The sequence below is a fragment of the Ambystoma mexicanum genome, chromosome 1q, assembly GCF_040938575.1.
Source record: "Ambystoma mexicanum isolate Mex_15411 chromosome 1q, UKY_AmexF1_1, whole genome shotgun sequence".
Lineage (NCBI taxonomy): Eukaryota > Metazoa > Chordata > Amphibia > Caudata > Ambystomatidae > Ambystoma > Ambystoma mexicanum.
This window is the reverse complement of record NC_090922.1, coordinates 1,410,022,111-1,410,038,773: the sequence shown is the minus strand read 5'-3', so window position 1 is coordinate 1,410,038,773 and position 16,663 is coordinate 1,410,022,111. Positions and strand designations below refer to the sequence as shown.

At 45.2% G+C, this 16,663-nt stretch overlaps 1 protein-coding gene across 3 annotated transcripts in view; it reads left to right on the top strand.

Annotated features, from left to right (window-relative positions):
* The window catches only part of RAD54L (RAD54 like), a 454,404-nt gene that overhangs the window by 133,551 nt on the left and 304,190 nt on the right, over positions 1-16,663 (top strand). For 2 of the 3 annotated variants that reach the window (XM_069642281.1, XM_069642283.1), the window contains exon 5: positions 1,962-2,097. The exons of the other annotated variant lie outside the window; for it this stretch is intronic. In XM_069642281.1, coding sequence (XP_069498382.1) covers positions 1,962-2,097 — 136 coding nt within the window. The remainder of the gene's footprint in view (positions 1-1,961; positions 2,098-16,663) is intronic. 3 annotated transcript variants of the gene reach the window in all.

Here is a 16,663-nt window from a genome sequence, read left to right as displayed (position 1 = left end):
TGAGAGGGCACCCGATGTATTTGTCCCGCTAGGCAAGAAGGGGCAGACTGAGAAAGGAATCTCTGTGTGATGGTGAGAGCCTTGAACAGTATGCGCTCTTTGATCGGGAGCCAGTGGGCGTCTCGTCTCGCCTGAGATGTGCTCTCTCCTAGGGATACTTGGAGCCGCTCTAGCATTATTTTGCATGATTTGCAATTTGTTAATGTTATTGGATGATGTACATAGGAGAAGGACATTACCATAATCCAACTTCGCGCCAATGGCAGCTCTCGGAATGTTGGGGTCGTTTTTTGGCAATAGATGAGATTTTACTGCTTTAATGATTTTTGGCGTGAGAGCTGCTGCTGATGAAATGGCGCTGACTTGTCTTTCCATTGACAAGGTGGAATCCAGGTATACACCCAGGGTGTTTACTGCAGCAAAGACACAGATTACCGTATTCTCAATGCTAAAGGAGTTGTATTTGTTGTCTAGTTTATTCCGGGACTCTTTAGGGCCTACCAATAGGATTTCAGTTTTTTCCTCCGTTGAGACACAGGCTATTAGCCACCATCTAAGCCTGGATGAGTGCATAAGTCTTCTGGAGAGTGTTGATCTTGCTCATAGTCACCAGATAGCAGGAGCAGAATTTGTGTATCGTGGGATAGTTGTAAATTGCTATGCCAAGCTCTTCTAAGTCAGTAAACAGGGGTAGAATGAAAAGATTATAGAGAGTAGGGGATGTGCAAGACCCTTGTGGGACTCCACAACCAATGGGGGCTGGAGTGGCTGATGCCTGTTCAGAGAAGACCCTCATGGCTCGACCCTCCAAGAAAGATATTATCCAGGTAGTGGCTTCTTGGGAAAAGTGAGCAGTATCCGTAAGGTGTTTGCACAGGATCTTGTGGTCGACCAGGTCGAAGGCGGCCGAGAGATCGAGGAGTAGAAGCGAGGGCTTGCCCTTGTTCACATTCCTAATGACTTGTGAACATAATGTATAAGCATATTTACCTGCACAAAGACAAAAGAAAAATATTTGAAACGTTAGTAACATGAGCAGATTATGTACACTGTATTAAATGTTACTTTACACTAAGTAAGTCACATGATTCAGTTAGTTAACTTACTCATGCATACATTTATGTTACAAAATGTCTCCCAATTATGTATGTAAACAGTACTTGAGAGAATTCGCTCATGCACTCAGATTCTGAGGGCGGAATAGCTAATTCATTCACTAAATACAAGCCATTTTTGAGGGGCTGTTTTGAAATCTCCCAGAACGCACAAAGCACCTAGTGAGCAAAGGAGGAACTGCTAGAGAGAGGAAGAAAAGGGTGAGGTATAGGGGGCTGCCATTGGTAAAAAAGTAACCATTAACTTTGGAGCTAGTCAATATGCTAGCTATTATCTCTTCCTTTCATTATATGTCATGCCTACAGCTTGGACCAAAAGGTTGGGTGTTATTGACAGATTCTATTGCAAAATAAAGTTGCGATAAGTTAGTTGGGGAGGTGGGGGAGATATCTGGGAGGATGATGGATAATCAAAGCAGTTTAAATACCCTGATATGCCCGCTTTATTTGTCATATCTGTTTGACAAGGCAGTTCCACTTTGTCATCATAGAATAGCTCTGTGCCTTAATTTGATTTTTGTACATTGCTAAAACAATGGACAGCCAGTGAAAGCAAGTATTGTATTGGGAAAGCAAATATTGTATTGGGAACTGTTAGGGAGACTACCTTTTTGTTTTTGTGTTGTATTCATGAAGTACTGTTATATTTTTGAGTAGTTTATTTGAAGGTTCTCGATATGGCTTAATTCCATTAAATTAAAAACAGTTTGATATGTATAGTAACCTAATTTACACAAATATATATTACTTGGCTACTAATATACCTTGCACATTACCTTTTGTGTCCCTTCATCGTAGTATAGATGTGTACCTGTTTTAAACTCTTTCTTGGTTCTAACATTTCAGGAGCCTTGGGCTTACGGGCTCTGGGCATTAAGAAAGCTGGTGTCAGGCGGGCACTGCACGACCCTTTTGAAGATGGCGCTTTGGTTCTTTATGAGCCTCCTCCTCTGAGCGCCCATGACCTGCTCAAAGTTGACAAGTAAGGGTGTGTGTGTGTGTGTGTGTGTGTGTGTGTGTGTGTGTGTGTGTGTGTGTGTGTGTGTGTGTGTGTGTGTGTGTGTGTGTGTGTGTGTGTGTGTGTGTGTGTGTGTGTGTGTGTGTGTGTGTACATTTTCATTGCATTGCTTTAGACATGCCACCGAATTTGCATTTGCCACTGTGTGTGTATACATTTTCATTGCATTGCTTTAGACATGCCACCGAATTTGCATTTGCCACTACCTATTGGTGAATAGCCAATGGGCCAACAGGAAATGGGATATCATTAGCCATGGGCGAACGGGAAGAGGGAAACAAAATTCTCAGCATGTGAGTGCATGCAGACATATACCAATACAGCTCCGCCTGGTCTGTTTGGCTCTGGGAAGTGTTGAATAAATTCCAGACACTTCTCTGTTACTGCAGCTATATTAGATGCCGGGGCCTTTGGCTGTAAACCAGAAGGCTTAGTACTGCGCCAGCTTCTTGTAACACTATACCATAAATTGAACAGACTCCAGAAACAATAAACCACCACACAAGCTCGTCTTTTTACTATTTATATGAAGATTTTGAGATCTGTTAGCAAAACCACGAACACTTTCATAGGCATTGGTTTTAGGTGAGAAAACACCATATGTCAACAATTTACACTGGTGAATGTTATGTAATGAAGCACATTTCAAAACACATGTAATTCCTGCTTGTTTTGAGAAACCCTATTTGACCCCCATTAATAATAAGTGTACAACGGCATGGAACAAGTTCCACCTTAGTTATGCCCCAAACCCTGCTTATTATTAAGTTAGGGAAGAGACTAGGAGACACCCTATCTGGCACTTTGAATATTGAGGCAGGTGCATTATATGTACAGCTTCAATCCCCATTTACCCACTGTCCTTAGCTAAAGTTGAGTTAGAATGGGATTAAATATTATGGACTTTTATGGACTTTCCTGCATAGCAGAACAACCCAAATAACCAATTTTGATCAGGCAACTACCTTTATCTCTGGGTACCTTAGAAATGAAGGGAGTTATGTCTTTTAGGTCAGGTTGACACCTTGCCAGATCACCCCCTGCAAGAGATTGGCCGGCTGGCTGTCCTGCAAGGACAGGCAACTGCTGTTTGACTGACAGCCAGGCTGGAATGAATGGGAGAAACCTGCATACAAGGCAAGGCTTTTTGGCTTGGAAGGCAGAGTCGACCACTGGATGAAGGAATCCGAAGGAGAACTTGGAAGAGACGTCTGCTGCAACTCCTGGACCATTGGTTTGCCCGGTGAAGCCCTGCTGCTGTGCTGAAGCTCCCAATTCGCCTAGACTAGAGAAGCCCTGCAAGGACGACTTCTCCCCTTGAGTTGGTGGGACCAATCAACTCCAAAGTAAGCCTGTTGGGACATCCTCTCGAAGCTCACTGTACTTCCACTGCTACTGTTGTTGGAACCGAAGTGCCAGGGAGAGGATCACCAGATGGAGTGTGTTGCTTTTAAGTTGGACCCGAGCTCCAGGAACATCCTCCGGACTCCCAGGAAGCAGGACTGACCAAGCCTGAGCCACCGTAACAGAGTGCTGGAGTAAAGTCCGAAGTGGTACCCTAGAACCGCGGTGGTGCTATTTGCTTGAGACACGAGGAGCCGAAACCGTGAAGTGCCACTGATTTGAAGTTTGACCATTGCTGCCGCCGACTGCCCCATTGCAGAGCAGAAGTCCTCCCTCTTGTCCCCACGACTGAGGCCAAGGAATAACAGGATCTGCAGAGCTGCACAGGAACAGAAGCCAGCTGGCACCATTTCTTCTAACCTCAGGTACTATACAGTCAAAGAGAACTTACCTCTTGTTGTGTAGCCTTACTTGTTCTCAGTTGACTTGTCTTGTTTGCTTCTGTAGAGTTTCTTGCATCATCTACACCTCACAAGCCTAACAGCTTGTGGCTCTACATTGATTCTTCATTTTCTACAAAGACTTCTAAAACATTGTGCAAGACTTACTCGCCTGCAAAACGTTATTCAGCTCCCCTTGACTTTTGCTAACTGAACATTGGCTGTCCTGGCTCCCTGAATGACCCTTCTCCCCTCTGACATTGTGGTGTACCTATCCTTCCAGGAAGGGTTTAACTTACTTTGCTTTGGGGGATTCAAGAGTACTTACCCGCTGCAGAATATCTGTGTGATCTCTTGTTTTATTTAATAACTCTTTTCTTTTGACACTCATCTTAATAATGCTCTAAACGTACCAGTGATATATTAATGTCCACAGTGTCCTAGTATTTAAATCACCTGAGGGTGTAGAAAGTGTCTGTGTGCCATCCCCAATGGGTGCTTGCTGATTTAGAGAAACTAAGAGTGTGTTTTTTGGAGTGTATTTGTGTTACTATACATTGCCCCTTGTGAAAAAGGCTTACTCACACTGACTGTTAAATAAATTAATAATTGTTTATTCAAGAAACCTTGAGAGTAAATGTTTATTTGGATATTTGTCACTATGAATCTCTGAGTAACTACCCTACTGCTCACATTGACCCCTCTTGAAATAAGCCTGGCTGCTCAACCACGCTACCAATCTGTGTAGTACAGATTTATACCAAAGGTTGGGTTCCTATTGCCAGGAGGTCAAGGTTGTTGTAGTGCACTCTAAAAGGTAATGCTCCAAACATTACCCAACACCCTTGGTTTACCCTGAATGCTACATATTAGTGCTAATATACTAAAGCTCACACAGCACATGCTGCAATATTAGTATATGTTGAAATTGACGCACAATCTCCCTACAAAAGGCATCCAAATGTTATTGTCTGACCCATCCTCAAACATTCAGCTGTATTTCTTCAATCTATTTCCTGCCCCTGACTGTTGACAACTTGAGATAAAACCGGTGACATGCACCAGGAGGGCTCAGAATTTAATTGGGTACAAGTCGCATTGATAGTCCTCTGTTTAGCGATGCCGCAGTAGGCCGGCTTCTAGATAATGTGGCAGCAGTAACTGGATTGTATGGAACAGCATGTTCCAAGACTGGGCCAACCTCCTCCTGTATAGCGTAAGACAATAATGGCGCTCATTCAGGTTTCTTCCAGCAAGTTGTCGTGAATAGAGAAGGCCTCAATACAGAGTTAAAAGCTCGTCATGGGAGAGTGGCACAGGTCTACCCGTGACAATCTTTAGGGATAACAGTGGTGTGGTTGGCGCTGGCTCTCATACATAGGATGGCAAGCGGTAAGGCATCCCTTTAGGCCAGCTGTGTCAGTGCAGAATCCTGCAAACTGGAAGCAATTCATCCACATTGTAAATCATAGTTTTTATACACTTAGTAATTGAGTAGATGGAGTAATTTCCAGTACTGGGGGACTCCTTCACACGTCCACCAAACGCATCCTCCACCAACGCGGTAACTGGCTGTTTGTATTGCTGGCTTTTCTGATGTCAATTTGGTGGGCTTGTTGGCCCCTCTGGCAGGGGATATGTGCTGTTTGGGGGGACGCATTTGCTAGCTTGTGCACACGCAACTGTCTCTATGAGGAGAACCACCTTCGGTTCCAAAAGCACCTCAAAACCCTCCTCTTTGCTTCAGCTTTCTCCCCTGCTGAATTCCTGGCTTATACTGAGACTGCACTGGTTACCTGGCCACCCTTCTGATCTCGGGCACAAGCCCTGCCAGTTGCTCGTCTGCACTGCCTCCCTGGAAACCCCTGCACCTGGGGACTGTTGTCTGCATTCCTATAGTCCCCTCACCAGAACTTCATCTGCACTCACCCTGCACTTGCCACCTGCTGGCCATTCTTTTATTTATCTTGCTCATTTGTTATCCCATGTACTGCACTTTTCCCTCCCCTTGCCCCCCCGCACTTCTCCTTTTCCCCCCTTCCCTTGCACTTGCGCAATCTCAATGACACTTGGCCTAGTAAGATTGTTCTGTCTTCCCTCTGTTCCCCCTCCCTTGCCTCGTTGCGCCTTGAAACACTTGTGTATAGGCGCGTTATAAATGCCATATCATATGGCTGGTGCATACCAAACTGGCTGCACATGGACTTTTATTGAATTTGCTCCCCAGATGGGCAATGCAGTGGGCTGCCTTCACTAAGTTTTAGTGTGCTCTGGTGTGGGCACTGTCTACCCCATCTTTATCCTGAATCCATCCCGTCTTTGTCTTATCTTTCTCTGTCTTAGTCGCTCTGCTTTACAAACTGTCGAACCAGAAGGAGGACTCTGACTACTGTGTGCATGTTAAAGGTTTTAGTCAAAATAAAATAAAAACACCTGTCTATCTTAAAGCTATAAGAGAAGTGCCCTGCCTAACAAAATAAAACTAATGGTGCTTGTCTGAAAATAAATAGTCCCAATTTCAAATCGTAGAATCTAACTGACCCCACCACTTAGAAGAAAAGAACCAATGAAAAGAGGCCGGAGCAATGGCCCGTCTTCGGCTTCTGCCTGGCCCAATCAGTTGGACCTCTTCTTCTCATGTACAAAGTTAGACAGTTTTCCAAAATACAGTTCAGAGCCTCTCTGTAGGTACGGTTGCCAAAAGATCTCTTGTACTGGTTCCTCTACCTCAGGAAAAATTAAAAGAGCTTTTCTCATACAATTTCCCCAGATTCATCTCAGTGCTCGACACCCTTCAGGTTCTCTTTTTTTCCCCTCCATTTCTCTTTAACCTTCGTGATTCTCGGACTCTCCAAAGTCCTTTGACCCTCCGACAGGTTTACTTTCTCTCTGTCTTGATGGGGCCTCAGCCCATATGTGTTTCTTCAGTTGCCATAACTCATGTGGCTCTCCCAGCCTCGATTGTTAGTCTGTTTCTCAGGACTCCCCTAAGCCCTCTGACGTTCTATTTGCTTTGTTAAAACTTGGTTTAAAAAGGGTGTCTGCCCACTCGGGTTTATCAGGCCCACGTAACCTATTTGGTTCCCCAGCCCCGATAGTCTCTTAATTTCTCGGGGCTCTCTGAAGCCCTATCGGCTTCTGATAGGCTTGCTTTCTCTCTGCTCAGGATTATCAGGCTCCCGTACTCTTGTCGGCTTCTCCAGCCTTGGTTATCAAAGTTCCTACCACTTCTTGGTATTCTCTCCTCCGGAGCGTTTGATTCCCTCAACGGTAAATGCTTGTCTCAGCGCCAAATGCACTTTTTGTGCGGAGCTCGGGGATCCGGCTCCCTTCTGTGGTCCGGTCTCTGCATCGGTGACCAGGTCTCAGGCACACCATGGCTTCCTTGTGGTTCCACCACCAGATGAGACGGTTGCTTTTCTCTTTCCTGACCTCGACTTCCCGGTTGGCCCCTCCCTTCTCGGTCTTCTCATGTATGTGCTTGGTACCTTAAAATTTCAATTTGGGAGGGTAACAGAGCATCAAGTAAAGCTGTTACATAGGCTTTAACGTTGATGGGAGGTGCCTTTGGATGTGAGGGATCCCTGCTTCCACCAGATAATCAAAATCAAATAGCAACAATTGCACAACTAACACCAAACACATACTAATTATCGGTCCACCAGGCAACACATTACACACTGTACTTATATAGTAGAATTAACCATCTGAGGTAATAGGGAGGCCAGGCAAAGCGGGCCTGGAGAGGTGCTCCATACATGTCAATGAATGGCGCATGCATGCCAGGCGTACAAGGGATGTATCAAAACAATGTTGGAAGATGTTTTGGACCAGGAGCACTGTAGCTGCTGCAGCACGGAAGCGGCAGGCGGGTGGAGCGGCAGCCACAATGTCTAGTCGAGGACTATTCCTAATGCAGGAGCAGAGCACAAACTGGCTCTAAGATATTTGTAAGGGTCCAACTTGGCATCAGTCCATAGAAGGTGATCATGGGTGTCCCCCTTCATAGCCTCCTGCAGGGGCTAGGTAATGGCTAAGTAGCAATGGCATAATCAGGGATCCAATGTTGGCAGTACCCAATGAGCTGCAGAGTTCCTTTTCCCTTTGTAGTAGGGGCATATGGGAAAACGGCCAAATACAGGAGTAACAGGCTGATAACCTGGCTTCTTGTTTACGCAGCTGCATCTTTGTCCTGGATCAGATGCGTTAGTAAAGGGATGGTATCTCGCAAGCAATCTTCGTAGGACTCTGCAAAGTTCTAGAAAGTGCATGTACTGGCTAAGAGTTGGAAGATACTAATTCGTTCTTGTCCTGACGCAACGTCCGGGAAAGACAGTGTCATTCCAGAAGTAGGGGTGAACAGGAAATTAGGTCTCTTTGGATAGTGCGGCACTGAAGAAGATACTGTAGAGGTCAATAACAGTGACGAACCCAGTGTCTGACGGAATGACTGCAAGAATAGTAGCAGAGGTGGAGCAACAGCGACTGTTGTGTGATATGGTTGCACACAGGGTATAATACATGATCCTAGAGGGCAATGATAATCTGCTTGCATGACTTTATGAAATCTGTATCGATTTGACCTGTAGATCATAAACATTCTGGAACCTGATACAGGGAGGTGGGGCGGTACAGTTGGTCAGGGTGTAGAGGGAGTGCGTAGTCAAACCTACACGGACAGAGACTGGCCGTGTCACCAGACTAAAATGCACCTCATGGGGGTAGACTTTTCTCCCAAAACTATCAAAGGATTAGGTAAAAAGGCGGGACAAACGTTATCTGGCTCTCTCCCAGCTGTAAGGGAGAGAGAAGGAACAAGTCGTCAGTACTCCAGAGCAGGCAACCATCCTTCCCGTCTCTCTCCTTACTTTCAAGAAGAAGGCTGCCTTTGATTGTATAGAGGACAGCAGGTAACCTAAACCCTTGGCTGCTATGAAATCGGCGGGTACAGTATATGGCCAGGAATGGGGGGGAAACAGGACCAAGCCCTGAGCAACAGACGCAAGTCCCAATCGCAATCCAATTTGTAGTACAGAGTCTGTGCCGAAGTTGCTGCCTTGTGTGATCTAAGAGTCGAAGTCCAAATGCCAGTGCCAAGGTTGCTTACCAGGTGAGAAGACATCCAATGCCAAACATGAAAAAGAAGCGGTCTAACAGAGCTGAGATGAGAAAGACTATACAGGAGCTTGCTACTCTAACCAGTTGGGAGTGGCATCCCACATAGCAGCATAGATCCTGAAGCTTCCGTGTGGGATGCATCGGGCCAGATATGACTGTCGCCAGCACATGAGTACAATGCGCTGGCGACCTCGGCTCGGAGAACGCTGGTACATGGTGTGCAGGCAGCGCATGTCTTTCGTGCAACGCCAATGCCATAAGGAACCCTTTGCAGAACAGGACGTGCTGTAGAAGCATGACAAGCAGGGTCATGACATTGCCTTCTAGCTCTACAGAATAGAATGTTGCCCCCGGGTGGGGCTGGGAATTCACGGGCCTGCAATGGACTGCAGCATGCTCCAGTGTCTACCAGGTGTTTGACTTGAATGGTCCATTGGGTGCTCGGGTGGGCAAGGCAAGGGTCAGTGCGATGATGTGGTCTGAGTTTCTGGGTTGGTGTGTCATCATTAATATAGAGGCACCCACCCTGAGGACGGCTGTGGAGTCACCGGAGGATACTGATTGGTGTCAAGAGGACCCACCAATTGTATAATGTAGGGGCTCTGCTGGATCAACTGGGAAATTCTGGGGCTAGAAGACATGATCGGGGTTCTGTTTGGGGGTTCATCAAAGTAGGATTGGGTCTGAAGGCCTGGTATCGGGGGAATTGGGGTATTGTGCGGTCCAAGTGTTCAGCTGCCTCTAACCGTGCAGGCCGTGGAATGTGGCACCTGGGCTAGGATTGGGTTTGAGGTCTTATTGGCTGTGGGTTTACTGTCTATTTACTGTTGCCCTACTTGATCAATCGACTTTGAAATAAGGCACATTATCAATGCATCAACTGCTGCTTATCTTGTGCTGCATCTACAGCTGCCCATTTACTGTTGCCCTACTTGATCACACGGCTTTGAAATAACGCACATTATCAATGCATTAACATCTGCTTATTTCTTGTTGCATCTACAGCTGCCTATTTACTGTTGCATTACTTGACCATTCGACTCTGAAACACCATACATCAGCGAGTCAGCTAATCACAGCTTTAGAACACCATCGTACTTCACTCTGCGACCATATTTCCCAGCCATCTCAGACAGACGTTTGTATTTGTATTAGTCAAACAGGCCAACTCTGTCAATTAGAGAAACGCCTCAGATAGACGCTCGTATCTTGCATTAGTGTGCAATGCACCGTATCCACCACCACCACACCTAGCTTGCTATATACCAACTCTATAGGCACTACACCTATCCTGCCATTCACCATTGCGACCGATAGTCACCACTACTTCTTACCCCACGGCCAGCCTACCACCATCACTCCCATCATAAAAAGCCAGACAAGAGAATGACATTCCTTGCCTTGTGGTTTTTCACCGCTTTCTGTGCCATACCCCTCCACCACAAAAACCCCAGCACGCTTTATACCCGCAACCGACACAGTGGAAGTCACCACATCACCATGCCCAACCTGTTACTTTCTGATAACATAGCCCCAACTCGATTTTTACCAGCATACATCCTCCCTAATCTAGGTCACCAGATCATCACAAGTACTCTATTGCCAAACCCCACACTCCCCAACAACACAGCCCCAACCTGGTTTCTACCACCGTGTCTTCCAAATCAGCGCATCCTGGCCCATGAACACCCATCCCAACAACTCCTCATACCACCCAAGCCACATGCGACCAACCTGCCCACTACCCTACCTAGCACAACTACAAACAGAAACCGCAGACTAGGCTCCAGGATGCATCAAATTTGCACTCCTAAGACTGTACAGCGGAAACCTAACCCTGCCACTCCTCCCCACACAATCTGCATTATCGCCAGACAACACGCACAACCCGACTCCATTACCACACACAAGCAAACCACAGCCCATCACCCAAACCATCAAAGGTGCTCTCATTAATGCAAGATCATTAACCGCACATGCACTCGACATAGCTGACATTATCACATCCAACGACCTCGACTTCATAGCTATCACAGAGACATGACTCCACGCGGCATCACGACCAGCCCTTGCTCTAGCCATCCCTAAGGAATATTCCATATTCCACCAGGACAGACAAACGAAGGCGGAGGTGTCGCCTTCATAGCTAAGACCTCTCCCAATATCAGACACATAGTCAACCAAACATTCCCTTCTGCTGAACTGACAACCATCAAGCTAGCCTCAACCAACACTAACCACACCACCATCCATCTCCTCTACAGACCACCTGGTCCCATCTCCACCTTCAATGACGACATTGCCTTCCTGCTCTCCAACAACACCAAACCCAATTCAGTTACTCAAACTAGGCGACTTCAATCTTGGCTATAACGACACCAAAGACGACAAAGCCAACCTAATCGCTAGCTCCATCTCAGAGTTAGGATTCTCCCATCACATCCTACAACCCACGCACAACAAAGGGAGAACCCTCGACTGGTTAGCAGACCTCAACTGCGACACCACCATCCTATCCAATATACCCTGTGCCTGGCAGCTAATCACATTCACTATCAACAAAAATGAACACGCATCACCGCCCTCTCCTAATGCCCAACCTACATTCACTAGAAACAGTAAACATATCACAGCTGAGAAACTTATCCCACTACTACAACCTATCATTGACTTCACACCAACCATTGCCAACCCCACAGATCTAGTTGATCTTTACAACTCAACTATTCTCAAAGCCATGAACACCATTGCGCCACTCAACTTACGCAAAGCCAAACCACGCGCTCACTTCAACTCCTGGTTCACCTCTGAATTAAAAACGCTTCGAAAAATCAAGAGACATGCCGAATCAGTATGGAGACATTCCCCCTCAATCAACAACAAGCTGACATATTCCTCAGCCTCCAACAACTATAAGCAAGCCATCATCAAAACCAAAAATAACATGTACAACGAAAGAATCAGCAAGGCCAATTCCAACACAAAAGAGCTCTTCAATATCCTAAGAGAACTTCAGTCTCCATCTCCCATACCGGACACATGGAGCAAAGATACCTTGTGGTGCACAAATATACAAGAAGCTCTCCTAGGCAAAATTGCCATGCTCCAAGCTAAAATGAAGCTTAAAAAAGCGAGCCTCATGACTGCTAACAATATCGCACCTTCTCCTCCCATCAAACAAATAGACCACAGCATCCCGTTCAAATTCTCTACCATCACCACCAAAGAGGTTGAAGACCTCATAGCCACCCTGAAACCATTCAAATGCCAAGGCGACACCAGTCCTGCCCCAGTAATCAAAGACGCGGCCAAACAGCTAGCTCCATTCATTACCTCACTCCTTAACTCCTCATTCACTTCAAGCATAGTACCTGACAACCTTAAGGACTCCTGGGTCTTACCACTGATCAAGAAACCTACATTGGACCCCAGCATCCCCACCAACTACAGACCCATCACAACAGTGCCTTTTCTCTTAAAAATTCTAGACAGAGCAGCCTACCTGCAGATCCAGCGTCGCCTAGAGAATAACCATCTACTTGGACTAAGACAATCTGGTTTCCAGCCTAAACATGGAACAGAAACCGCTCTACTCGACCTCAAGACACAAATGGACAACTTGAAAGACAACAGCAAACTGGCCCTCCTACTCCTCCTTGACCTATCAGCCGCTTTCGACTTAGTAAATCATAACATTCTTTGCAAACACCTAGCCTCTGCAGGCAAATTTTCTGACAAAGCAAACGCCTGGATCCAATCCTTCCTGAGCAATAGATCCATGAGGGTATTTTCACCCACCGCTGCCGCCGAACCAGCCCCCGTTACATGCGGCGTCCCACAGGGATATTGCGTCTCGCATACACTATACAACGTGTTTACCAAACCTCTATTTGACATACTGGATCATTTGGGTGTCATCTACACAAATTACGCAGATGACACTCAAATACTCATCACTCTAACGGGCGACTACTCCTCTGACAGCAAAGCCCTCAACAACATCTACTCTATCATCCAAGACTGGATGGCCAGGCATGGACTATGCCTCAATGACGACAAGACTGAGCTTCTTTTCCTAGGCTCCCAACCCAGACTTAACAACATTGACAAACTTTACCAATCATTCACCATTGACGGTAACATCGCTGTCTCCAACCATGTAAATACCTTACGAATCTACCTCGACTCTCCCCTCACCCAGACTAGACAAATCAACGCCATCTCATCCTCCACTGCTTACACCTGCAAGCTCATAAACGCCTGCAGACCTTACCTCCCCACAGCCAACTGCACAACCCTTGCCAGAGCGTTAATACTCTCGAAAGTTGACTATTGTAACGCATTATATCTAGGCACTAGTCAAAAGAACAAGCTCCAAGTAATTCAAAATAACGCTCTCAGAGCAGCCCTGAACATTTCTAAAACGGAACACCTCTCTGACTTGAGACAAACCTCCCATTGGCTATCGATACCCCAGAGAATCGAATACAAAACATTGTCTCTCACCCATAAGTGCTTTACCAATCAAGACCCCAAATACCTGGCTGACAATTTCACCCGCAACAGCTCATTAAGGCCAACCAGATCAGCTCAATCCCACAGTCCAAATGTCCCTAGACACAAGCTCCAAAGAGCAGGCGCCGCAAGCTTCCCAATCCTTGCCTCGAAACTCTGGAACTCCTTACCACTAGCTCTCAGAACCGAACCCTCCTACCAGCGATTCAGACAAAATGCCAAAACTTGGCTTATCACCAAAGAAGTCTAACCCTCACTAACCTGAGTCACTTGTACATATATCCATTGCCAACACACCTGTGAAACTTGCTCCTGAGTCACGTGTACATATATCTATTGACATACCTAGCCTACACACTTGTGAAACCATGTTTGTGTAATTTTACCTGTATTTCCATGTTCCACTACGGACTGTATCAATTATGTATAACATGCTGAAGTCTGCATATGTAATTACTGTCCTGTACTAGAACAACCGTGTGTATTCAACAACCATGTATATTCTTACTTGCTTGTAAACAATGTCAAGCGCCCAGTTGCCATTTGGCCAGGCCGCGCTATAAAAAACAATAAACTAAACTGCTTATTCCCGCTGGCTCCATTAGGTTATGGTGAGCCCTGTCCCGATAATATAGCCCTGTAATATCACAGTAATTAACAACCTGCTGCACGTGAGCCTGTTTGGACTAGGCACAGGGAAAGGCCCAAAGTATGATGGGTACATTTCTGAACCTTTCATGCTGTTAAGTGAGAGAGCAGCTGTGTCGACTGATTCTCTCCCACTTGTGTTTCTATTCTTCAAGCAAGGATAGAAATGCATTTTTTTAAACCCCATTTTACAGTGACAGGGCCTGTTTCGAGGAGGGTACTGCTGGGCTTGCAGCATCAATTTATTTAGAACTCATAGCAAGTATAACATAGTCCCTCAAACCTTTTGTGTGTTTGGGGATTGTGACAAAGTTACTTAAGTTGCAGGTAAGTTCCATTAAACTTTATTACATTTTCTTAGGTTACATCAGGTTAGCTCAGCAGGAACATTTAATAGGAAGGACTTTCCACTGCCTGGGCTTGGAACCCTCTCCACAAACATTCTCTTACTCACTCCATAACATTCTGCATTGCATCACATGCTTCTGCATGCACTTCCAAGTACATCACAACAGGGATCAAACTTCTAACATTAATCTATTTAAGGAAGCTGAGCAGAAGATCTTTGCACTACTGTTTAGCCACCCCTGTAATACACGGGTGACCTTTGAGAATAAGGTTGCCTGCACATTTCTGAAATTTCTGAGTTCGTGTAAATGAAAAAGCACATCCTCTGCCCTTTCTTTTTATTTGTACTCATTTTTGAGAATCAGCCCCAGTTGGTTACTTCACCATAGCACAACTCCCGGAGCATTCTCACGCTTCTGTGTATTGATTACGTGCAGTTGAAATGCATACATTTAGGTGCCATTGATTTTTCAGAAGATGGCTCATTCATTAGAGATTGGTGATCGCATGCCAGATCACACTACCAAATTCCAGCAAGGCAGATTCAGCCTTTCCTATGTCTGAGGTTGATAAACTTGCGCGAGTATATATACTTCTGTGATAGTAACACACACTGGCTGCAGAACAATGCATCCCAACCAGATGGTGCTAGCCTCAGTATGATGCATGTCTAGAGCTGTGATCCTCCAAGGGAAAGCTGTAAAGACTGACATCCTCCCCCAATAAAGAGCATGGAGTGTAAGTTGGGAGAGGTGATTAGGTAGTCAAATTAAAGACTGTGAAACCAAAGTGTTGAGGGTAATAACCTGGCTTTGCCATCGGATGAAACAGTGATCCCGAACAAATCATCTTATCTATCCATGTTCTTTGCTGCCGTATGTGAGAAGGTTTGCCTTCTCATTCAACCACTGATGACATTATTTACCCCATTGCCGGATCGATCTTGTGACAGGGCGCTAGCAAGAATTTTTTTTTTGGGTGTACTTATTTAGCATAAGAAAGTTTGCTTTTTTAATGCAATTTCAAAGGTCCTTCTGCAAATCTACAAGTTTAGGTGTTGGGTGTATTTAAAGATTTAGGGCCTGATTCACAGAATGTTTTCCTATGGGATTGCGCCATTATAAAACACTTCCATGAATCAGGCTCTTTAAATACGATAGAAAACTCAGATGATGCTCTTTTATGCTCACATAACGATGATGGCGAACATGTAGCTGGAATTATTCTCCTTTTGCATAACCTGCTTCTATAAAGATTTTTGTTTTTCAATATTTCCAAATTAGGGTCTTATGTGATTTGTTTACTTACCACTTTGGTTGTGCACAACAGGGTATAATTTTAGTTCATGAATGTCAAACATATACAAATAATTGCACCTTGCTGTATGATAAGAGCTGGAAAACAATGTGTTAAGAGCAGAAATTACAGCTTGGCTCAAATCCCAGTTTCACCTCTTAACCAACATGCATTATCCCAGGGCAACTCATTTAATCTTGTAGTGCATACACTGTCAAAAGTGACAGTCATTTCAAATTTCACAATTGTCAGCCCATAACATTGTTTTAGTTTAGCACTATGCTCTTCAAAAGGTCTCTCCTACCTTAACTAGCTATAGTGCTGCTTCATGTATAATAATATTGGCCTTGATATATTTCACACCACAAAGTTATGTGTTTCTTGGCTGACTAATAGCAGTACCGCCTTAAACCCATAGCTCTCTTCTAATGTCCGTATGTCTTAGCATACATGCTGCTTTCCGGTAGCTTCAAATTCATATCTACTATCTATTCTATGCAATGTATGTGTACCTTTCTCATTACAATTTGACATTTTCTGAGAGTGCGAATATGGGTCCCTTGTCTATGCTAGTGCATCTGTGCCTTTCTCATACGCTAGTAATGCTCTGTATCCTGCATCTACACCGGCTCCTGGCTGCTGCACCTATGCTAATACACAAGTACCGTTGCCATGCACTGCTAACGTGGCGCTTGAAATGGCACTTATGTTCTGATTCCAGCAAGTTGAAGAGGGTAAGGGGAATGGAAGGCAGTACACTTGCATATTTTGATTGCTATGGGGCAGTATATCCAGCTATGGGTTGCAATCACATTGAGTTG